Here is a 26074-nt window from a genome sequence, read left to right on the forward strand (position 1 = left end):
TTTAATATTTTTTGAACCGAACTAATTCGGCATAATAAAAAAAGCTAGGTCTAGATTGGTCCAAAGGAAAAATTTAGTTTAGTTCGGTCCTAAAAAAATCGGTCTAGACCGATTTTACGATAAATTGGTTATAACATGACATCATATGTTTTTCCAATACAATGACGTTATACGAAGTTTAAATAGAGATAGATCGTATTTATTTTGATCTGGTCGTCTCTTATATGTATACAGTATTTGTTCTAAAGCTTATCGTTGACTTTTGATATTTTTTTTGAAAAAAATGAATGACAGTTGATCTTGAAAAAGAAATGGTATCTTATAATATATGTGACCCAAAAAGTCAGTCAATAAATTGAGATCGAAAATAAATTGGTCCATAAAGTGAGACCGAAAAAAATGGCCTACAAAGTGAGGCCGAAAAAAACGGTCTACGGTCTTAAACTGCGGTATGAACCCAAAAATCTGTCCAAATCGCTCTAGAAAAAATCACTAAAGACCGAACCGAAAAAAAAATTCAGTGGTGGACTGAGTTTCTACACTAATTAATAGTTAGACGTACATAATTAATGACTCTGTACAGAAAACTAGCCTGTGTGAGCATGTACTGGTTCATAGGTAATTAATTATTATGTCTGCAACAAAATTTCAAATATTTCTTTTGGTCTGTTTTTTTTTAATCAGTTATTTGCTTTTAACAACATATGTTACATATATCTAACAACTGTTTTTATTATATACAGATTGATTTTGGTTTTTTTTAGTGCTTATTAAAGATTCAGATTCTTTTTTTAATGAATAATATCAGAAAATTAATAGGATATTTGTAATAAATTATGAACAAGAGTTTTTAGTTTTTTAAAATATTATGAAAATGTTGAGATATATTGAAAGTTTGGACATAAAAATCAACATGTTCAGAATGTGAACCCAAAACTTGTTGTAGCATGACTAAATCATGAAAAACGTGATATTTATCAAATCAAAAAGAAGCAACTCAAACCCAATTTGTGATATGTTTAAATAGTATATTTTTATACATTTTTTACTCAGTATATCTGTCTTTACAGGCAATAAAAACCTTGGCATGCCGGCAAACAGATTGTCAGCTCTTGACAATGAAAGCCGTATCTATTGGGTACTACATTGTCAAGATGGTAGCTCAGAGTGAATCCACATTTATTTGAGAGTTGCAGCAAACATTTTTATCCCAAAACTGCAGGCTCCAACTGTTTAAGGTGAACGCTGGAAAAGGGCCAAGAGTAGGCAGGTCAGCAATCAGCCATATTGATGCTTCATAATTTTTGGTCCTTCTCGTATGATTGAGACTGTAATTGACTTTTTTGTGGTTGCAGATTTCTCGGCTCTGACAATATGGCAGGCATACGAGTTGCCTTTTTTGTTGTTCCTCGGACATTTTTACACTTAAAGATATGACAAAAAAAACTTGTTTAGTTCAGCATCAGCTCTCGTTTGATTATGAAATGAAAGCTGGTAATTAAAGAAACAAGTGATATAATTGTAATTTTATGCTACAAGAAGTTTTGGGTCTCTACTTTGTATACCAAATCCCATCAAATTCAGAAATATCTAGGTAAAAACCTTTGGGTTATTTGATCATTTATAAAAAGAGACAAAATTTATATCTAATTTTAATTTGCCATATTTTGTTGAACACAAATTTATCGTTCAATAAAATTAAGCTTTATGAAATTTTTTCTACTTCATGGGAAATTACTAAAAACAGTGAAGCTTTCAAAAAAAAAAATTAAATATACGTATCATGTCTTATGTACGACTTTTGGAATCCTCGATTGGAGCAGTTTGAGAATTTATTGGTTCCTAAAGTTCGTTGATATAATTGCAAATATATAGGTTTAATGTATTATTGACCTGAAAAAATTACAAATTTGCTTTCAGTGTAGCAAAGGAATGTCTTCAACGAAATAGTGCTAAAACCGAGTGTTTTTTATACATTTCTAATTTTAGACGTGTTATATGGAGACTATCATTCAATTTTGTTTAGTAGATATCGGGTAGGGAAAGAATTAATTTCGTATTTCCCGCCCCTTTTTATATCTTATTTTATCTTTTTCATTATTGTTCACATCGTACCATACATTATACGATAAGACGTGGTAAAGGTGTGAGTATATACTACAAGCACTTATAAACAGTATGACACTGGATCGGTTCAGAAAGGGAAAAACGCATTGAAAGTGACCAAGAATATTTTCGATTTATACTGCCCAATACTTTTGTTCCAGCAATTTTTTCCCCCACTCAATTCTGCCCTCTACTGTGAACATATCTACCATTTGAAGCTGGCGATAGAAGAGAAGTGGCCAGCATTGTTGAATAGGAGGCAATAGGACATCATCAAGACAGCTCCAGGCCGCATACATTTTGATGACACACCAAACGCTTCGGGAGCTTGGATGGGAAGTTAGTATGCATCCAGCATACAGTCCAGGCCTGGCAGCTTGTGACTAACACCTATTCCTGTCTATGTCCAACGCACTTGGGGCTACAAATTTTGCCTCAATAGAGACTTGTACAAATTTGTTGTCCGAGTTTTTTGCCAATAGGGACAAGGGCTTCAACGAACAAGGCATTTTGAAGTTGGAATCTCGTTGGCAACAAGTTATCAAATAGAACGGGGAATAATTACTTAAATCGGGTGATTTTAAAACTTCTTATAAATCATTGAATCATAGAAAGAAATACGAAATTACTTTTTCTCTAACCTATTATCAGCAAAAAAATGATTAGTTAAATTTTGTATCCATTAATTCAAAAATCTTCAATTTTGACCAATTTTCTCAGGATTAAAAATTGATTTAAAAAAGGGTATTTTCATGTTTTGGAATTATTCCTTTCCAAAGTAGCATCATTTAAAGTTTTTTTTCTGTTATAAAATCGACCCTAAATGCAGAAAATGGGAAGAAACAAAAATATTAAGCCCTAGGCACCTACTTATCCCAATTAGTCAAAATATTGGATGATTCTTAATTTTCATTAAATATCAAATATATTCAAAAATTCACAAATGTGCTAAATCATTGTTTGACAGCCATTGAAGTAAAATGAGAAAGCAACATTTACTTTTGAAACTCACAGTACTAAAATTATGAATAAGTAGAAAAACTTCGGAAATAGAAAAGTTAATTATGAAAATATGTATAGATATATTGATGGTCACCTTTTATTTTTAGTTAAAATTTAACAGTTATTAAAGAAAAAGGACTTTGATTTTCTTATGTTATCTGCTTTCAAATTATTACGTTAAGGAAAAAGTAATTCCGTATTTCCTGCTTTAAAGATCAATGATTAAATGGTTATTACTTGATATATTAACATGCATTAATAAGCATATTAAAGGCCATAGTTTTATTTAATCTTTATTCAATCTCTTGGATGGGAAACACATAGTCGTAAACAAAGTTGCAACATTCTTGTTTTCTTAATCCTTTATTATATCAGCAACCCTGCTTTTAAGCTAAATATCTTTGACATTTGATAATTAGCCTCATGCTATGGGGTAGAAGTGCCCAATAAGTCATATTATGGGTTTTAATCGGCTCTTATTTTTAAATTATATGCAGGGTGTTCATGCACTTTTTGCAGTGTTCCTCTCTCCCTAAAACAAGTACTGCCAATATCCAATGATCGAGTTTGCAACGTTCTATCATTTTATAGAACTTTAATACATTTAATCTCAATATAAAATCTCAATATTCTTTATAAAACTCAACCTCATTAATTTATGATTGATCCTTCATGTCATTTATTCAAATATTTTTGAAAGTTTGCCCGTATTTGAAAAATTGCTTTCAATTTTTTTGATATCAAAAGAAACATTTGATGAATGAAGATTTTCAATAGAACGTATTCAATCCCTAACTTTAGGAAGTAAAATAGTTCAGGAAAAAAAATTCTCACTTCATATTTTTACACATTTCATATGCGTCAAGATAAAAGTAATTTTGAACTAAAATTAAAAAAGTGATAAAATTATCTATTTGTTTTACTTTCTTCATATATATAAACTCCCTAATATTTAATAATTATATTTGGATCCATTATTGGGATTATTTACAATTTTCTAAAATTAATTCAGATAAAAAAGAGTATCAAGTATACTTTAGAATATACAGGTTCTCAAACTCTCTATTAGTTGTAGAAGGAGTCTTGAGTAAATAAAGGGGTAAAAAGTTAATACCTTAAAAACAAAGATTTTGTTTGGCTTGCCGACAATGCAAAGACGAAAAAGCTTTGAAAATCGGGCAATACATTTCGCTCTTTTGAGTGCCAAAGCTCTTATTATAATAAATTGGAATAGGAGAATCAATTCATAGATAAAACTTGAGAGTAATATTTTTGTCCTCGGCAGCTGGATATAATTTTTTTTTAATAACAACCATTGGTGGTGATTTCGGGGATCATGCTATTTACATTGTCAAATACAAACTGTCCGATGAAGCTAAAAAAACTATGTTTTGAATTGTTTAGTGTTTGATTGTTCTATATAAGTTTGTCCTCGCTAGAATATTTGATTGATTTTAGGTGTAGTTCTTGGCTAAGATGTCTATTATAAATTAATAAATTGTCATCAAAAAATATATTTTTATAAGAAAACAAGTCAATAAATATGTTTTTTTATAAAAAGATAATGAAAAGTTTTAAAAATAAAGGTGCTTAGAAATTTTGAGATATTTTTCAGGTGGTACGGATTGCAAAATTTTGAAGACTGTTCCAATGTAGCTACATTAAGTATTATATATAATTTACTCACGTTTTTTTTTATAATAGTAACCGAGAATTTAGTGACATTTAAATCAATTAATAAATATAATTTGCAGCCCCTCCAAACGATTAACCAGAATATTTTATTAATAGAAATATAGAATAATTATTAATAAGTAAAAATAAATAAAATTGATGTCGGGACTCATTTGTTTCTTTTTATGTTGACGGGTCTCACATACATAGTGGGGACCCAAAACTTGTTGCAATATTTAATGACGATTTTGCCTTCGGTATTTTTTATTTATAAAGTTTAATTACGTAATTAAACAAGAGCTAAAACAAAAATAAAAAACTTTTGTTTTTTTCCCATCACTATAACTGTAAAAATATCCAAGTAACAACAAAAAAGGCAACGCGTGTGCAATTTTCTCTGCGTCAATGTCCAAGGAGGCTAAAGATACTATTGGCATCTCCATCGTTTATAACATGAAGCGGTCCGTTATAATCCCATACAACCAAAAGGAACAAAAAATTATGTAGCAGCAATATGACTTACTTCTGGCCTGCCTACATATAGCCTTCTCCAGTCTTGACTTCAACCCCTTGGACTTTGCAACATAAGATGTCACAAAGAATAATGCCTACTCCACTTATCATCCAAGTGTGTATCACTCCAAGCTACCATAATGACTGCGTGGTACGCAATAGACACGATAATCATCGTCAAGAACTTCCAATCTGTTCGCTGGCGTATTGAAGCTGTTATTGCTTGAGGAAAAAGACATGTTGAATCAAATATATGGCTAAATATAATTTTTTAAACATCTTGCAAATAGGTTTTAAGTAGTTTCTTGTATTGATTCTATAAAAATCACATTTCCGTAATTTATTTATACTATTGCAAGTTTTGGTTCCCCACTCTGTATATTTTTTCACAAATTAAAAATGTGGTTTTTGGCTAAATAAATTGAATAGTCCCAGTTGAAATCATAACCCCTTTTTAAAAACAATATAAGATTTTAAAGAGGATTATTTATTTTTTCCTTACTCAAAAATAGGCTTAAACCTATAAAAATTCTCTAAACATCAAAAATTCTCGAAAACCAGATTTGCTACGGAAAAACTAATCACAGTGTACTAACAACTAAAATAGATATGAAACTTACAATACTTTATTTATTTATTTATGCTATTATTGATGCTGAACTATAGATTATTTATTAATATAACAAAAACTTATCGAGGTTTCTTTCTTATATTATAGGAGATAAAACAATGTCTTTGAGTGATTTAAATAGTGGTCAAACCCAAGGATCATCCCAATCACTTCATATTATTATAAACATAATACTTTTAACGACAAGAATATTTGGAAGATGAGCAAACATTTTCGAAAAATGAAAAAAAAAACATATTCAAGCAACTTTTACAGAAAAGCAAGGAAAAAATTAGTTGTTTTATAAACCGTAAGTTTTTTTTTAAATTTGTCATTTTTAAGTGTATTATTATTAAAAGGTCGAAGAGAAAATAATAAAAGGTTTCGTAAGTAATAAAAGATTTAATCATATACATGGGGGTACGTAGGATTTTATTTTTTTATATTGGGTTTGAAATTTTTTGAAAAAAATCTTAATTATTAAAATGCTTAGGAAAAAATTTGGAAAATTGAATTTTTTAAAACAAGTTTCAAAATATTAATTTTTTTGAAAAAAAGTTCAAAAATCCATATACACCAACAAAAAATAAATTTTTGGGAAAAAAAAATTAAAAAATTCATAGTTATTTCCCAAAAATAAAATTATTAGTACAAAAATTTAAAAATCATGCAGTTCTTCAAAAAAATTCAAATATTTAATTTTTTTTTAAAAAAACTGAAATGTTTAGGAAAAAAATTGACAAATTATTTTTTTTTGTTAAGTTTAAAAATTAAATTTTGGTAAAAAGTTTCAAAATATTAAATTTTTTCGAAATTTTTTTAAAAATCGACATATTAACAAAAACTAAAACTTTTTTTGAAAAAAATTTAATAAATCTTAAGATATTCATAAAAAATTGAATTTTTAAGAAAATAAATCAAAAATGCACAGGTAATAAAATAAAAATACATTTTTTTGGAAAGAAATTGGAAAAATTAAATAAAATTTTAAATAATAAATTTTGTAGTAGAAAACCTTAATTACTTTTGGGGTGGGGCTGTGGGGCCACCCCTACGGAAGCCCCTGATGTAAAAAAGAACTATAAGTATGACTCTAAGGTACCTTTTTTTTCACTCTCAGCCTCGATTTTCTTATAATAGTAAAAATTGAAAAAAAAATTATGGTAACTCTATAAAGTTTTGCAACACTAAGGTATTTTCGGACCAGTTCACCCCTGACTTCATAGCAAGTGATGAAAATAGGGTGGTTTTTTTTTGGCTCGCCATCTTGTACCACGCTGTCATGGAGGCGCCTCGGAGCGAATCAAAATTTGGATGAGAAGTACGGAAGATATTTTTTTCTCAAAGAGACTCTAAACTGCAAAGTCCATGAGGTTTAGGTTAGGACAGGAGGAGAGTCACACGAAGGCAGTCCAGAAGTCTGCCATTTTGTTCCTATATCTTATTTTGGTTTTTCTTTCCTGTAAATACCTTTCAAGACCATTTACAACCTTAATGGACTTTTCGATGTTGTAAACAATCCAGATGGAGATTCCAACAGTCTCTGTAGCTTTTTTGGCAATGACACTAGTTGGGAAGAGATTGCAGAGCCTTGATTTCTTTTTTTTTTACTCTGATATTTTTACACATAAAGACAATAAATAAATCAAAAAACGTTTATTTTGCTTCATTTCTTATTAATGGTATAATGAAACCTCGTAATAAAAGTAACTGGGATAAAATCGCAATTAAATATTATTGCAAGTTTTAGCTTCCCACTCTATATGAAGTCTGAGTATACCATAACTAAATACGACTAAAGTCCTTTGGTTTATCAATGAGTTTAAGGTTTTAGCTTTGACGAAAAACTCTTTGTTAGTACCTATAAGCTTGTTTTCCATCTGTTGAATGTAGTAACAGTAAAATATATAAAAAAGAAGTTATGCTAGCCGGGATTTAACACTTTTTCACATCTTTATAAACATCATATTGGCAACGAAGTTTGCATATAAAATACAAATTTTACATAAATAAGCTAATATCCATGTCTGAAATAGTGGCAGTCAAACAGCAGCATTTTGCGCACTGATTCATCTCTATAACTTATTCTATGGATAAAATACGTATTAATGTTATTTAAAACCACATAGTGATGCAAATCAATCTAGCTTTTTCCTTAATCGAAGATTATTCATACGTAAATGTGTTATCTTCAATGCTTTGAAGTGTACATAAATAATTACATATATGAAAAGAAAGAAACCCGGGAAAAAGGAATGAGAAACGCAATTATATCTAAATTGATGTCCATAGAAGGGTATTCCTATCTGAGTTCCTAATTTAATTTTGCAATAGAGAAAAAAAAATAGTTTTATTTCTTTGAATAGTGTATTTGCACATTTAATACAATTAATTAAGATACTCAAATGAGGGAGTTTTCAAAGACATAAACTTTTTTATCTTCAAATCATTTGCATCATAATTTAATTTTTATTCTTTAAGTGCTTTTTTTTTTTTTTTCAACGTTTATTTAACATACTTACATGAAAAAAAAACTGCTTCATCATATTAGTTTTTCCAACCTCTCTTGTAATCATACTTCATTTTAAATTTGATTAAAGAACTGATTAAAAACATTAAGTAGAATGACTGATAAATTCATTTTAAAATGATAAGGAGATATGTTGCAATTTAACGGGATGCTTCATACTTGCTCCATCTTTAGGGCCTACATAAAATTAAAGCCGTAAGAGTCAGGAAATGAACAATGAAGATGCATAACTTGATCTCCATTCCTCACGATGTGATCTTCATTGATTCTCTCAAAATTTCCTCGGAAAAAAAAAATAGTTATTAAAAATCCCAAACTCATTCACTAAGTTGTTCCCAAAACATAAAAACTTCCATGTTTTTTTTTTGCCAGCCATTGATTTGGATTAAGACCTGTTACTACTGTTTTGAATGGCAATTTGTTAAATTCAAATTATATCTTGGAAATTGGGAACATAACGAGTGGTCCATTAAAATATGAACACTTTGAATTATAAACTTCAATAAGATATAATATATTATTTAACGATAGAATTTTAAAAAAATTCATACAATAAATAGATGTGTGTCTAGCTATCTTATTCATCAATGCAGCCGCCTTTCTTCGCAACGATGTATTCCAGGGGCCTAAAATCAGCATCTGATGTAGTCCTCTCTCATAGTCATAGTGCTCCATAGTGCTCGGTGAGAGTGGATTTGATTACCTCTGTGTTTTGATGAAGTACACTGCAGCCCTTCCCCTTGACATGCACCTTAAAGGTGTAGTCGAGACGGTTGGCATCAGGGCTATAGGGGGTCCAAAGGACTTCGAAATAATTGAAAAGACTTATTCAAAAAAGTCTTGCCACGTAATAGATTGATTTTTTTCCATTGCTTGTTTCAAGAGTGGCCTACCCACCCTGACAAGACTCTATCCATCCACTTTTTTGAAAGCTCTCTGGATAGTCCGGTGTGTCCATGGACCTCAAGAAATTGAGGGGATTGGATTTGACTTTTTTTTTTTAACTCCCTGGAGTCCAGTTTGGACTTTTTGACATAGTACTTCTTCCTCTCCAACGTTTCAGAGTTACTGACGGCGTAGACAGGCTCTTAACTGCTTGGACTGCACGAATAGAAATTCGTCGATCACGTTCAAGTGTCATTTCCTCAACATGTAAGTAATCTGGAGAGCTCCGATTTGTTTTTTGTTTTTTTTAACTTATTGTTTATGCTTTGATATATTGAAATATGAATTAATTTCAGTCACTCAACATTTATTAAATATTGAATTAATAAGTGTTCAGATTTAAATTTACCACGTGGTATAGTCTATTTTGTGTATATATAATATTTAAACTTGAATGGAAATTATGAGGCTTTTTTCAAGCATTATAAATATCTTTCATATTAAAATTCTAATTTCATTTCTCAGAGGTGATACTACAGATTGGGGTAATGTTTTTTGTCTATGTCTTGCGGGACAGAAAAATCATTTTCCGTTTCCGAATCAAATGTAAATTTACACTAAAAAAAAATATCATAATAAGTGATTTTAATTAGTTTGACGTTGAACAAAAATATATATCTATATGTTATATGTAAATTTGATACGTATAATATAAAACATATACTAGTGATTAAGAAAAAAGCAAAATATGTCTAAACTTTTCCCAATATCAAGTTCTATTAAATTAAATATAAGATAGATAGGTTGGTTTTTTTTAAGTTTTTGGAAATAATGTATTAAAAGCTAAAAAAACAGAATTTTGTTGATATTTTTTATTGTTTTTTTAGAAGAGTAAATAAAATCTTAAAAAAAACTTTGTGGCTTTGTTTCTGACAAAGTTGCTTGAAGTATTTCTATTAAATACTCATACCTTGTAAAGAGCCTAATTTACATATTCTTCATTATATTTTACAATGCTTAAAAAGGAGTATTTAACAAGGGCTCCTATAGATGGACTTGATAAGGCATCTCAATTCATGCCCGATTATTTTTTCTGACTTGCACATTTTTATGTCATTATTTTATTATATAGACAATAAGTAAGAGGACAATTTTTCTATTCAACAAAAAAGTTTCCATCTCTTTTGGATCCATTATTAAAAATTAACAATGGTTTTGTATTGTGATCTAGTTTTTTAATCATTCAATATGTTCATTATCCTAGTTATAAAAGAAACACAATTAATTTTCATTGATTTAAGTGACTTCTTTATTAGAATAATGAGAATACTGAATCAACTATTATGAGCAAAGGTTCAGCTAGACAAGTTTCAATGCATGCATATGTTTGGACAGGGTGCTTTAAGTAATATTTTAAGTTTCACCATAGAGAAAAGACATCAGAGAACCAGCAAGATGTTCGTGCTATTAATAATTATTCCACCCAATTTTAAAAATGCAAATATAACAGCAAGCAAGCAGCCCTAAAATGAGAGTTTTTAGTGATGTATGTTAGAAGATATGTCGTCTCTCAAAGCTACCATAATTGTTATATCATTCTCTCAGCCGTTATTTTCATCTGGGACTATAGTATTAGGTGACGCTGAGTCCAAAAATCTGCTCTCGTGAATTTTATTCTATTAAACTCTATTTTCTTCTTTTAGAGCCTCTGTTCATACTATAACACTCAAAAGTAGTGACAAAGAGGAACACATTTAACATGAGAATCTATTTATAAATTTTAGCGCCTCTACACGACGTATTTATCAAAAAGTTTTTAAATAATATATTTTTAAGGGAAATTTTGGAACTGTATTTTTTAACCCATTTGGCCTACTTTTCTTACTATATAAATTTTGTATTCTAAGGGGACTATTTACGAAGTTATTTTGAATACAGTTCTTACAAAATGTGTCTAATCATACAACAACAAAATAAAATGAAGGATCATATTTGGAAGCTAATTTATTTTTCAATTGCTTTATACTTTAGCTAAAACAAAAGAATAAACATAGTTTTACAACTTCAAAAGATTTGCTACCAAAAATAAAGGTTATTTATTGAGAGTGTTTGGCTGCCTGTTGTGTAACCTTACAATATCAAACAACTATTCAAAGAAAATCAGTTAAGGGAAGAACCCTTTTTATAATCAATCAATAACTTTGGAAGTATCAATGTTTTGATTTAGGTATCAGTATCGTTATACAAGACGTACATTTATACCAGCATGTATGATGGTTTTCATTGTTGAATAAAAAACAATTATGTGTATGTAGATATAAATATTCTATTGCTACATAATAGAAAACAAAGTTTTTATTGTTTGAATACACAAACAAAAATGTTTTGTAATTTATCTAATTAAATTTCTTTTTTCATATAAGCTGTTTATTGTTATATGTATTTACTGACACAAGGTTATTCTTTTATTAATTGTACATAATATATTTAACAATGGGAAATGCAAGTTTTTCTTATTTTATTTTAGCAGACGAACAATTGTACGTAAGTTCATACCTAAAGAAAAAAGTAATTAAAATGGGCATTATCGATAACAAGGAAAATTATGGGAAATTCCCATATAATTATTATTAAGGAGATTCTAAAACAAAACTCCTGAAGATACAATCCTTCAAAACATTTACTCGAGGCAAAATAAAAGTATTGCAATATATCTTTTCTTGTGTTGCTTACCTTTTAATCCTACTGCAAATACTTCATTGGGATTTAAAGGCCTCCACAACTCTCCTCTAAAACCGTCATCAAATTTTAGGTTTACCACATTCATTTTCGTTCTCTTTGTAGTTAATGTATATACCGACGGGTCATTTTTTTGTTTTTACAACTCTGATCATCGCCATGGAAAAAATATTCGTTGACGAATACATTTTTTAATGTCATGGGTGATAAATTTAAGACTGAATTTATTCCTTGCATCTTATCTATTTTATAGGCCATTGTTTGTTTGTTTTTGTATTTTTGTCGAGGCGTTTTTTTGTCCTAATACCAGCTAATTAAATTTTGTAGTCTGCTTCTTAAAATACAAAAAAGCCAAAACTGAATTATTAATCATGCTGAATTTATAAAACCAATTAATCCCTCATTTATATATTATTTGATGCAAATAAAATTTGCAATACAACGTGACGAATAAAAATATATTATTTTTTTCCCCATAAAACAACTATTATTTTACCAAAAGACATTTAAACTGATAAATGATATTTTTTAAATGATATTGACAATTTTTTATACTGAAAAATAGCAAATATTTGTACATTAATGTTTGCTAAGTTTCTCTTATCCCATGAAGTTGTATTCGAGTGGTGCCCGGTACATATTGTGATTCTGTTGGTAAATGATAAATAAGTTGTGAAATTTATGTATTTATTTACATTTTTTAAGAGGGCATGATCAATTTTAAAGTCTTACCTATACGATTTAAGGGGAAAGAGTGGGCACTGAGTAGAACCAGAGCATGTTTTTCTCTCACGTTTATTGATTGGCTTAAAATTATCAATTGGAATAAATTCATATTTTGAAAAGTGTTGGAGGCGTTCTATTTAGTACACATAACACTTAATTTAGGTATTTATTATATTATTCAATAATTAATTACAGTACAAGGTTTTACATTAACACATGCCCAACCATCCGAGTCAAGGAAACTTTTGATGAACACAATATATATGCTATCTTAACGGACAGGTGGTCCCAATGCATACAAACTAAGTTTGTTTTGACATCTAATAATGTTGTATTATAGTATAATCATTGAATTCTGCTTTATTGGAACAAATTTATATTGACAATCATTATTTCCTACTTATAACTCAATATTATAATTTTTATAATTCTACAAATAATAAAACCAGTTAATTGGTCATAGATAATTATCATACAAAAATTGATTATATTTCCCTTTGGAACACTATATACATCATTGATACTGTAGGACAGGGAAAAATAATTTTAACTTGTTCAACAAGAAATCTAAGGAAAAAAATAAAATACCCCATTTAATCTGAACACTTTGAATTTTAACTTTAACAAGTTATAACTTATTAATTAACAATAGAATTTCAACAAAATTAATGCTATATATATGTAGATGTGTGTCTGAACTCCCTAAATCATTAATGTAGCCGCCCTAAGTAGAATTGATGGCTTCTAGGCGGCGGCAGAAGGCTTGGCACCTGCTGCGGATGTAGTCCTCTATCATGGCGTCTCTGTGCTGGCTGACAGTGGCTTTGAAGGACTCTGTTTTTGGATGACAGACACTTCAGGACTTACCTCGACATGAATCAGTGCATATGTGTAGTCGAGGAGGTTTTGAATCGGGGCTGTTGGGGGCCAAAAGTGTCAAAAAAGTGCTCAAAAGAGTCTTGGAATTAAGGAGATGGGTTTCTTTCATTGCCGGTGTCAAAAGTGGCCTATTTACCCTCACAAGGTTTTTTCCATCCACCTTTTTTATAGCGCTCTGGACAGTCTGGTCTTAAAAGTCAAGATCTTTTGTATTGGTTCTTATGGACTTGAGGGGATTTCATGGATTGCTTTCTTTTACTCCTCTGAATTCAGTTTGGCCTTTCTGACAGAGCCCTTTTTTCCCTTCAAAGTTTCGGACTTGCTGACGGAGAAGACGGTAGTACTTTTTTTTTTTTTTTTTTTTTTTTTTTTGGTGTGTGTGTGTAAACATTTTTTATTCTTTAATATATCGAAATACTGATTAATTTCAATAGCTCAAACTTCATCGATTATTGAATTAGTAATTCTTCAGATTTCAATGGACCACTTGGTAAACCCTTATAATTTTTTTTCATAATCGTCATTTGTAATCAGTGTATTTTAAAAATCGATCATCTTCTGGTAAAAAATATCCAGGCTTATGGTTAATGAAAATGTGTAGATTTCCGAAAGACATAAATAGATGGCAGTGCAATTTGGACTACATATAAACAACTTTATATGTGCAATCTAATTATAATTAAATATTTGGATGTATTATATTCAGTATTTTCTAATAATAATATTTAAGATAATTTTATACAATTAAATTATGATTTTTAGAGGTCATTAATTAAAAATGTAATATTGATTAAGTAATATTTAAGGTTATTTTTTAACTTTGAATTTATTCTTTTAATATTGACTTTTTAAGTGAATATACATAATAAAATGAAAAATAAGCAACTAATTTATTGTAAAATTACAATTAGAAAGTCATGAATCATAAAAGAACAACAAATACTATTGGGTGCAATGAGTAGTATATTAGGAACTTATTTCTTTCCCTTTTATTTATGTTGTTATTGTTGCTTTTTTGCCTGTCCCCTCATTCTCTTTAGTCTTTAAGTCCCTCTCATATATTCTCAACCTTCATTTTCTCCATTTTTATCATTATCACAAATAGTGCCCATGTTCGTTTTGGGATAATCCAAGGGTCCTCCTTTCTGTAATTCCGTAACCCAAACAGTTACATAAAAAACTTAAATAGTATGTGATAAAAGAACTAAGTGCTGGGGGGTTTGTACATTTGAGAAATAGTCAACCCGACCCGCAAGCTAAAAGTCAACTCGACACGCATATACATATAATGACTATAGTTAAATAAAGGTTATATTTTGATTTTCCCAGGGATGTAAAACCCTGATAAATCCCGTTAAACGGGAATCTTGGAAAAATTACACTAATGTATATACTTTTATTCAATATCTCCTTAAGTGTATCTTTAGCTTTATTTCAATACAAATCACTTAATTCTCAATGCTCTATTATTGTCTTTGAAAAACTTTTTTTGCATTAAAAAAATGTTTAATATAGTCTACCTTTTTTATTTTCATTTCTCAACATAACTCTCATTTCATTTATATACTTAGATATTGAAACACTTTTTCTTATATTTATTATACCTAGATGCTATTTTTTAGTTATTGTGAACAGTAATAAAAAGATGTATTATTTTGAAACTTAATTTTGTTTCGTAGTATGTTTGTATAACAAAATACTGTGTCCGGCAACAAAATTTGTGTGAAAACATATTTTCACAAAAATGAAATAAAATAGTAGTTTTTTTAAGAATGTACTGGTGCTTAATATAGGGTTTTAAATTGGTCCGTCCTTATTAACGGTCCTTGAAGAATGTCCCAAATTTTATAGGGCCCTTTTTACTAACATCATAATAGAGTACCTCATTTCCTCAATTGAATTTGTGAGACAAAACTTTAATTCTATCTTTGATAAGTGATAGCATTTTGCTATTAATCTTAATTTAACCCTAGTCGAACCATATATTATTCATATAAAAATTGGGAAAGATGGATTGATGATGAGGTCATTGGCTAATATCTATCCTCACAGCATTTAGCAAAGATATTTTTATAGAACCGATTTTGTGTTCTTAAGATTTAGGGCCGGACAGGACGTCAAAAGCATGCTATCGATACATCGTATTTATTTTTAAAGATATTTTTTAACATTACACAACTAAGGATGTTCTGCATCAACTCAATTGAAATAATTTTGTTCGGCCTTAATCACCTTTTCGATTCTGCTTCTGAAGGAAGTGCAGACTTTATTCACGAGGCTGCAGTTCATTTTGGCCATCTCATACTTGATTCAGTTTACCAGAGAGGCCTTAATAAACTAAGGATGTATATTTATATTAGATTAAAGATAACCCCACAAAAATCGACCATAGTATTCAGATTTGGATATGTCATATATATCCTATCGGCATGTGGCTCTCCCTATTCAGCTATTTATTTATTATTTTTTGCTGTCAATTTGTTTTTTATTAGTAGTGATGAAAGTCTGTTGTATTTTTAAGCTAGACCGTTTTTTTAAGTTGGAAAACTGATGAGTGAATTTTCTTTTCCTAAGCTTTTGGCATTAATATTTAACCCCAAAGGAGTTAGTTTTCTTTTCTCCTACATATATAGACAACTGAATTTTAAATTTGTGTGTCCTCGTGTAGGACAGGCAAAAACCTGAAGATTTATTGCGGAGTTATATTCGTATTGTATATCTTTGTTGTACTCAGAGTAGAATTGAAGATCAACATTGTTATAATTTTTGCCAATATCCTTTTTTATTTCCTTCTCCACCTCCGTTCTCTAAGCTACTCGCCTTCTAAATATTCTTTAAACAACCAATGTTAATTTGTTGATTTTCGTTTTCTTTTTTTTAACATACCCAAAAAGCACCCGATTAGCATCACTATTTATTAGTGGTCTACACGTTTATTTGTGGTACCTCAAAACCAAAAAGTTTTATACAAAAATCCAGTATGTGATAAATTCCTAATTTATTGTTTGTCATGATAAATAAATGTATTTATATTTAATTGACTTATTTTAGTCAAATATGGGCTTTATATTCTAATTTCAGGATTGATTAAAAGACTCAGGAATATATTATATATTGTATAATCAATTTTACAAAATCAGGTTTCCTTAACAATTAATTAGTTTTTTCAATTCATATACAGTCAAACCTGGTCTAACAAGTCACTTGATTCAAAAATATCATCGTACTAAGACGATCACATCCCTTTCCCATACAGGAACTTTATTATATAAAAAAAAACTGTATTAAATCCCCCATTAGTGCTACACAAAGTATTACAAGGCTGCAAGATAGTTCATAGATTAACTTGGTTTTAGTGGTCCGTTTTTAAAGTTACATAGATTGGTGAGTACAAAACAAGGAAGAAGTAACCGTTTATATACTTATGATCAATCGTATCTTGATAAGTTAATAAATAAAATATGTATCCATGCACATAAATGAATAATCTACTCACATTTCTGGCTTTCTCTCCCTCTTCAGTTTGAAAAACGCTTTTCAAAAAAAGTTTAGATCTTAAAGAGCCAAAAGAAGTACATGCAATATAACTAATCTTGATATGTCATTTTTATGTAAGATATTTTGTCTTACATTGACTATTTTGTATATGATAATTCATAAAAATTGTGGAATTTATATTTTAAAGACACTGCCCAACCTCTAAATATTGAGTAATATTGATCGAACTTTAATTATTTCTTTATTTTTTACGGGAATTTTTTTTTTTTTAAATACGTTTCTCTAATATTTCTGCAAAAAAAAAATATAATAATAAATAGTCTAATGTCAATTGATAACTCTGATTTTTTATTCATAGGAAATAATTAGGTAGATAGAAATTAAAAGACCAACAAAATTGGCCAGTAATTGTGTACACTGCAGTGTATTATGCAACAGTAGATAAATTATATATAATATAGCTTCTTTTTTTTTGCATGAAAATGGGTTTATAGTCGTTTTTTATATGTATTTATATTTTAGAAAGCTATTGTTTTGATAATATAGGTAAGCTTTGCATCTTATGTATCATTTGAAAATGTAGTGTTATTTTTGAAAACTATTAAAACTGAATTAATTATTCAACATTTGACAAGGGTAATTAATTAACTATTTAGAGCCCACCATGCTTGTTTTAACTCAGCAATAAAATTACACATAATCAGATCCCACATAAAAATTAGCTTTCTTACTTGAAATTATAAAGTTCTATCATGTTTTATATTATTTAAAGAGTATTTGTGCTAAATTTTACCATTTTATAACAATATCTACCGTGGATAAAAGCAACTCTTCTAGATAGTAGGTTGAATATTACTTACAAATCTAGACCAAATAAATAAAAATCATTTGGGATATACTTCTGGTAATGTATTATAATATGTAAGCTTTTTGTTGCGTTAGAAAAAAGCTCGGATGTTACTTTTTTGATATTATTTTATATGATTAAAAAGTATTCATATTTGCCTAGTGTGATCTCATGAGTACAAACTCTTGCTCCGCCCAAAGACGTCCAATTTTGGCTAAGTATAATAATATTTCTACTTTATGTTCTTCTTAGATATTTAAAAAGTTTTATTAAGAAATTTAAAAAAATCGCAGGGTTAATGAGTTAAGACATAATCAAAATAGTTAAATGAAAATCTACGAGTAATTAATAACATAAAGATTCCATTCAGCTTCTTTAACACAACCTCTGTAAGGATGTAATAAGTACAAAGAAAAACTATTTTTGAATATTTTTTTTTTTTTCTTCATATACAAAATTCAAATCCAAGAATGTTATTACAGTTAAATAATCTAACAAGAAAATATTGTTTAATAGAAAATTGAGCCTTTTTTTTCAATTCAAAACTCATTAAATTATTTATAATGTGAAAAAGGAAAAAAATTAAAAAAAACCCCATATATTGATACAGAAATTCAAGATTCAATTTTTTTATATCATAATTTTAGTGACATTTGAGTGATATAATGACATTTTTTCATTTGATGAAAATAAACATTTGCAATTTTTTAATGAATAAATAAATATTTTTTGGAATAACTTTTTGAAATTATATAAATGCATGATAAACTATTTTATCTATAGTACTTTGTTTCATATTTTTTTCTACACTTATTCTTAACGATGTACATATATAAATTTTATGATAGACCTTCAATTACGACTAAACATGCGCTTCTTTTTGTTTATTTGTTCGATTATGACAACAGCTGATTCGTGATGTAAAGGTATTAATTAATAGCAATATATTGATGTCTAAGACAACTAAAAATGTGTGCATAACTATAAACCCAGACATAGTCACAACTTTGTTCCTTCTCAATGTGGTCACAATAAACGGGTCTCTATTATACCACATATGTAACTTAAAAAATAAGTGTACAACGTTACTGGTATGAAAATAATTATAAGTCATTTAAACACTAAACACCATAGTACTCCCTAGTCCCTACAATAGTAACACCATTTTCGTCAGCCTGTCTACTCTTAGCACTTATTATTGTTCTCAAACGTTGATTTGTATCACTCTAATTAAATCTAGGTAATTGGTCAACAATCAACCAATTTTGATTCTTTTTCTCCTTCTTTTTTTTAAGTGCATCATTGAAACTAGACATTTTGAATCTGAAATTTTAGAAAGTTTAATTTCAAAAACTTTATGGCAACTAAATTTTGTACGGATGCTGGATCATGATGATGAAATGACTGAAGGATTAGTATTGTTTGTTTATGAAAAAAAGGACTGCAGAAAAAGAATACCAAAAAATTATCACTAAGCCTTTTCATAGCTACGAGAAAATAAACATTAAAATATTTTCCTTTCCTACCCTGTACATAATGTAAACTTTATAATGATTTTATGATACATCTATATCTAGAGTTGTCAAAAATATGACTCACCAATATGCTGAATAAAAAAAGTAACCCTGACGATTTAAAGAAGGTTTTGGGAGATGAGTAGCTTAGTTTTCATGGCGTCTTATTAGATTAGCTATGAGAAAAAGGATAAAAACATAAATCCAATTCCATATCTAGCAAGAATATTGGGAGAAATTAATCTCCAACATATTCTCAGTATCACTCTCAGTCTTTCTGGAGTACACGCACACAAGGGATATCTTTACACTTAGATGTTTACACCTCAAGAATTAAAAAATATCGACAACAGCTCTGGAGGATAAATTGGCAAATAAATTTCGGTTTCTTTTTTTTAGAATACCAACAGCACATGTTTTATAGGACTGTAGTCTTATTTCTTCTATCCGTTAGCGCCTTGTAGCTCCCATAATAAAAAATAAATATGCTCATAATTGTCCTTTAAAGTTTAATCCAGGCATTCTTGAGTTAATACAAATCCTTTCAGGGGGGAATCCACAGTGATTGCTGCATTAAAGATTGCATTAATGGCTTTGAATGTTGATGTGCATTGTGCATACATACAGACATTATTTGTTTGCCTGCTTTATTTTTCGTTCGAAGAATTGATCATTGCAAAATCTAAATAATCAATTAGTAGCCTTGAAGATACATTGTAAAAAAAAAACACAGAAACTAACAACAAAACCATTAAAGCAGTTATATACAAAAATTGCTTAATAAATTAAAGATAAGTCAACAGGATTATGACCAATTTTAAGAGAAATAGGGAGGCTTTGCCCTAAGCCCCGCTTATAATTATCAAATTAAATATAAAGATTGACGATCTCTACTTAAAAATACATTGTAAAAAAATAATTTTGAAACTACTTTTTCAAAAAAAAAAAGTAATACGATGAAATATACACATCATTGATTATAACAGCTGTTTGAAAAAAAAAAGTTATATGTTTTCGAAGATAATAATATTATATATTTACTCTATAATAAAAAAGACCATTCAAAAAAAAAGAAAGGGATTTTTTATTTATTTTTTAAATAAGAGAAACTTTTTAAGAAATATGTACATATATTTTTTTTTTCGTTCTTACACGTAAATACCGAAGCAGTTACATAAAATATATACATAAATAAACATTTTTGTTTAGTATTAAAGCTTCGGGGTAAGATTACATCAGAATGTTACTAAAATTTACATAAATACGCGTAAAAAAACTGATAAAATTAATACTATCGGAGGTAAAAAAAATACGGGATTCATAATAAAACAAAGATAATTTATGAAAATACTAAAAACAAGCCTCAAATTTAAATTTTAGATTGTCTTACAATCCTTTTTAAAGCCTTTAATTGGCATCTTGAACTTGACTAAAAGTACTTAATTTCTTCTCCAGCCAAAGTCCACGAATTATTCCCCAGAGACGTAACTTTAATGGATAGAGCAGCATATCTTGCTGCTGCAGCAATAACAATTGCTCTCTCTATATTTTTTTAAAACTCAAATTTGAAAAAAGAAAAAGGCCTAGTACAATTATATTTCCCTAGGCCTCGCTCACCTTAAAAGCAACTATGATAAAAAAACCTTTTGAAGAAATTAATTTCAATTTTTTATCTAAAAAAATAACATTTAAAAAGAAAGAAAGTTATTTTCTATAAAAATAAGATAAACTTAAAATATCATATTTTAAAAAAGGATAAGCATATTTATCTTTTTTCTACACGTCGTTACCTTTATTGTATCACACAGCTTTTCTTCAAAGAATAAACAATCAATGGGTAGTTAGGCAATTTCTTCCCAAATATGGAGTTACTATTCAATAAGTGTTCTCAACTTAACAAGTGATACTTATAGTTCCACCAATCGACATTATGTACACTCATAAGGGGGAAGGAACATGATCTCGACAACTGGAGACGTCGTGCCTAGGATGTGCCAGGGATGTTTAAACTTTTAATATAATAAGCCGCATTGCCACTTGAACCTATTAAATTCAATTTCATGAAAAAGGGCTACATAAAATAAAGTATTAAATACTGGGGCGTCAGAAAGTCTATCCTAGAATAAGGTTTGCAAAAGGTAAACAATTACCTGTTCTTTTCTGTTAACAAAACTTTTGCATGAAATTCACCAAATCTATTCAAACAGAATTAAAGTTATGTTACAAAACTTTTTGACAGGCCAGTATATATTAATTTAAAGTTTAGGCCCAATTATTTAAATCTAATTTTTCAAGGGTAAACTGCTTCAAAAAGGCCAATCTGGCAACCTTGTGGAAGATTAGACATATATATTTTTTTAGGGGCGGGGGGAATAGGTTTTTTTCACTTTTTTAAAAAATTTAAATTTTTGGTCTACTAAACAATTTTTTTTTCTCAGAGGGATACATTTTTCAAAAATTGATTTATTTAGGAATTATTTTTAAATGTTTGTACGTATTATGTGCGTTCTACGCGTTTTTATGATACTGTGATAATTTTGCTAAAAAATACTACAAGAAGTGAGAATTAGATGTGGGCCACACTGAAACATAAAGCGGCCTGCTATCCAACCTGTAGGCCACAGGTTGGATATAACTTCCCTAGACAGTATACTGAGTATTTGAAAACTTTCATCCAATATTAAAATATTTGTATGTATATCAAATATTGAAAGATGATTTGATTTTCAAATGCAATATAAGTCAGTATTGATAAAGCCTTTTTCATCAAACGTATTTACAATAATATGTGCATCAAGGTACTTCTCTTCCTTGTCTTATCCTTCTTTTCAATACCTTGAGTACCTAGGAGCTGCATTCCTTCTTATTTTTGAAGATTATTGCACATACTTAATTTGAAGAGAACTAAAAAGATTATTTTTTTATTGTGTTAAATGATTGATTGATTTCACTAAGAAAAGCTTTTTTTTAAAAGTCATTATTTATTCCATTTGCTTTTCTTATTATATTATTAAAGAACAGAGTGTTTAAAAATGGATACATAAAAAGTATCGTGGGTATATCTTATAGATTTTGAAATCACGCTGTTACATGATTGAAGTAAATTGATAAAATTGTGATTTGTACGTCACAAACGTATACGGTTTTATTCCACTAACAAAAGGAGTTGTAAGTTGGTGATTTGTATAGTTATATTTCTTTAGACATTGTTCTGAACGTTGAGTCATTGAATTCGAATTAGTTCCTTTGTAATAGCTTTAAAAAATTCCCAAATAAATTAATGGTAAAACAATTTTTTTGTCTTCAGATTAAAGCCAAGTCGGATCTTCTTGAAGAAGAATATCTGCCCCACCTATCATCCAAATTTGGATTTTCTCCAAGCTCCCATTATGACAGAGTGGTACGCCATGGAAACAGCCTTCATCATCAAGTGTTTCTAATCTGTTCACCGACGTGTGGAGCTTCTTATTCCTTATGTGATTCTTCATAAGGAATAAGAAATATACCTAACTATAGTATTTAAACATATCAAAAATAAGTTTCTAGTTTTATTTTCTTGATTCCATAAAAATCACGCCTCTCGTAATTTAGTCATGCTACTGAAAGTTTGGGCCGACACTGGGCAACATTATCTCTAGCATCAATAAGTATTGATAGCCCAACAAATATACTAAAATAACTTTTCAAGCAACAAATCCTAAATAACTTTAAAATTATCAAATAATTAAAGGTGCCCTTTATTTTATTATGAAGATGTCTCTACTTTCAGACAAATATGATTTCTATAACTGTAATTAAAAATGAGGAATGTAATACTCTTGTAAAAATTTGACATTTCTTTTTTTACTTAGAAGGTTTTTTCTCCCATTCAGAAAAAAATACAGAAATAAATAAAAAAAATCAAATCCAAAAATATGTTACTATAAACTAATAAGATTTGGTTAGGATTTATAAGTTTAAGTCATTGTTGGGCTCAGAGTAGTGTATCGTTCGTGAACGATTTGTTCTTTTGAAGGATTCTTTTTAGTCGACCTACTAAAACCGACTTAGTTGTATGAGTGATTTGTTCATTTATACCTTAAGTTTCACGTTTATAGAATATATTTATCAATCTCAATCGAATATTTCTATTCTATTATATGAATATACTCGAGTATCGTACTGTAGTTCAATTGATTGATACTTTGAGTGCACTCTAATTCGCGAATGACTGCAAAGTCACCAACTCAGCAACTGAACTTTTTTTTAAAAAGAACTTAATCTTTAAAATAGGTGGTCGGTAACCTGTTAGAGAGTAGGAGCCAAACAGCTATGTAATGTCATGGCAGAGGGCTAAACAGCTATATCTGCAGAGTCATGTTAAAAAATTATATTATTGAATATATAATTGACTCAGTCGCGAGCCTGGGGGTTGACGACCTCTACTTTAAAAGAACGAATCATCAAAAGAACTTCCTCATCAAAAGAACGAATCATCAAAAGAACTTTATCATTAAAAGAACGAATCATCAAAAGAACTTTATCATTAAAAGAACGAATCTTCAAAAGAACTGAATGTTTAAAAGAAGGATTCACTAAAATATATTATTGTAATATCCTAAAATACACCCCGGCCCAATGGGTGCTCAAGTGAAGTGCAGGTCCCCAACGCAGTTTAAGTTTCCCCGCCCCAACTTTCTTGAGCATCAAGGACCTCTAGTAATATGTTAAAATATTCACCGGCCTACGGGTGGTTTGCGTAATCTTAACTAATATTCATTTATTAACAAAAATGAATGCTTACATTAACAAAAGGTTAACTAGAGGACAAGTTAAAGATGTTAAATTCATATCATATTTTTTGTTACAATTTAATCTTTAAAAAATTTGCTATATTGATTAAATACACGTATTTTTAAATATTCGTTTGAATCATTACGAAAAATTGTAGAAAACTTTTTTTATCAGTTCACTCAAAGGAATCACAATTCCCAGAACTAGCTCATAGTAGAATTAAAGATTGGCATTGGAGGTATTCCTGTCTATGTCCTTGTAGTTATTTCTTTCCTCCCAGGGTTGATTGCAGATCATCCAAACAAATGCCATGACAGCTAAGCTGCTCCCCTACCAAACATTATTGAAATCCTCGGGATTAGCGTATCTTTTTTTTTATTATGTTACTTTAATTAACCCTTTCATGAATCTGAAGGTGGTGAAAAGGTTTCGATACCGAGTGGTAACGTCATCCCTATTCATGGATAAATCGAGAGACAAAAACCGCCGGAGGAAAGACTGTGCTCCTTTTGTAAAAATGAAAAACATATATTCTATAATTACAAGGTTAATACAAGGTTATACCAAAACGCTTTTCCGAACCTGTTTGACTTCTATCACACTTTTTAATAGGGATGTCAAAGTGTATGTAATTCTTAAGGTAACTAAAAAACTTAGATCTAACTTTATTCCAAATATAGAATGACTTGAATTGAATTTATATTGATGAAAAGGGTATCTTCTTTATATAAGATTACATAGGTATTGCTATCAAATTTATCATAAAACATCCAGTCCTCATACATTTAATATATCGTTAAGAATATAATTTCACTGAGAATATTAATTATAACGAAGTTTTAAAAAAAATTATGAGGTTGACAATATAATTGAATAAATAGTTTTATAATTAAATGTAATTAATTGACATAGGGGTTAAATATAAGAATTCTACAGCTTTCAACGGGAAAAAAGAAAAAAAAATCATTTTCTTCTTCACCTCTTCATATGTCGGTAAGAAGAAGAAGGAGGGATAACATTCTTACCACTACAAGTATATACAACTATTATTAATCATATCATTCCTAAAATTATATGGTGTTAATATACAGTTGCTATTGTCTATGACGTACAAATCTGTCTGTCTTGCTAGCAGTCTGAACGGTACATCAAATTGAAAATTCTAACAAGTTCGATTACATAATGGTCTAACCTTGTATTATTGTAAATACATTACTCAAGTAAAGACTGTGATTAATGTATTGATCTGGGAAGCGTACAGGATTCATTCAAAAAATCCGAATGTCTGGGGACTAACAATCTGAGGGCCAAGGATAGATTTAAGATCGAAGCAATCATCTTGAAGGTGCTATTTATAACGTCCCAGCGCAATGTCTTCCGGGCGATATGTCTAGGGGTGTGTAAGAGCGAGCTAGTGAAGATACACATAGGAATTTTTGCTGTTTTAGATGAAAGAGGGGCGACACGACGGTCTGTATGGAATTGTAAAACGATAATAATATTTATCAGCGTCTTCTTTTTTTATTTAGGACTAGAAAAAGCTTGGTTTTTGGAATTTTTTTCAAATTAAATCAAACATTTTTTTTTAAATTGAAAAATTATATTTTTGAAAAAAAAAATTTCGAAACTTAAATTTAAAATATTAAACTTTTAGCAAAAAAAAATCACAAAACTACTGCTGTTTTTAAAAAAAATCACAAAACTACTGCTGTTTTTAAAAAAATTCAAAAATCTACTATTTTTAAAAATTTCAAAAATCTACTATTTTTAAAAATTTC

The 26074-nt window shown here is 29.1% G+C and overlaps 1 protein-coding gene across 2 annotated transcripts in view; it reads left to right on the top strand.

The window, feature by feature from the left end:
• Positions 1–26074, top strand: part of dpr12 (defective proboscis extension response 12) — a 382253-nt gene that overhangs the window by 341238 nt on the left and 14941 nt on the right. For both annotated transcript variants that reach the window (XM_040708020.2, XM_040708021.2), the window contains exon 8: positions 6014–6215. In XM_040708020.2, the coding sequence (XP_040563954.1) occupies positions 6014–6129 (116 nt within the window). In that variant the 3' untranslated portion in view covers positions 6130–6215. The remainder of the gene's footprint in view (positions 1–6013; positions 6216–26074) is intronic.

The sequence above is a fragment of the Lepeophtheirus salmonis genome, chromosome 3 (assembly GCF_016086655.4).
Source record: "Lepeophtheirus salmonis chromosome 3, UVic_Lsal_1.4, whole genome shotgun sequence".
Classification (NCBI taxonomy): domain Eukaryota; kingdom Metazoa; phylum Arthropoda; class Copepoda; order Siphonostomatoida; family Caligidae; genus Lepeophtheirus; species Lepeophtheirus salmonis.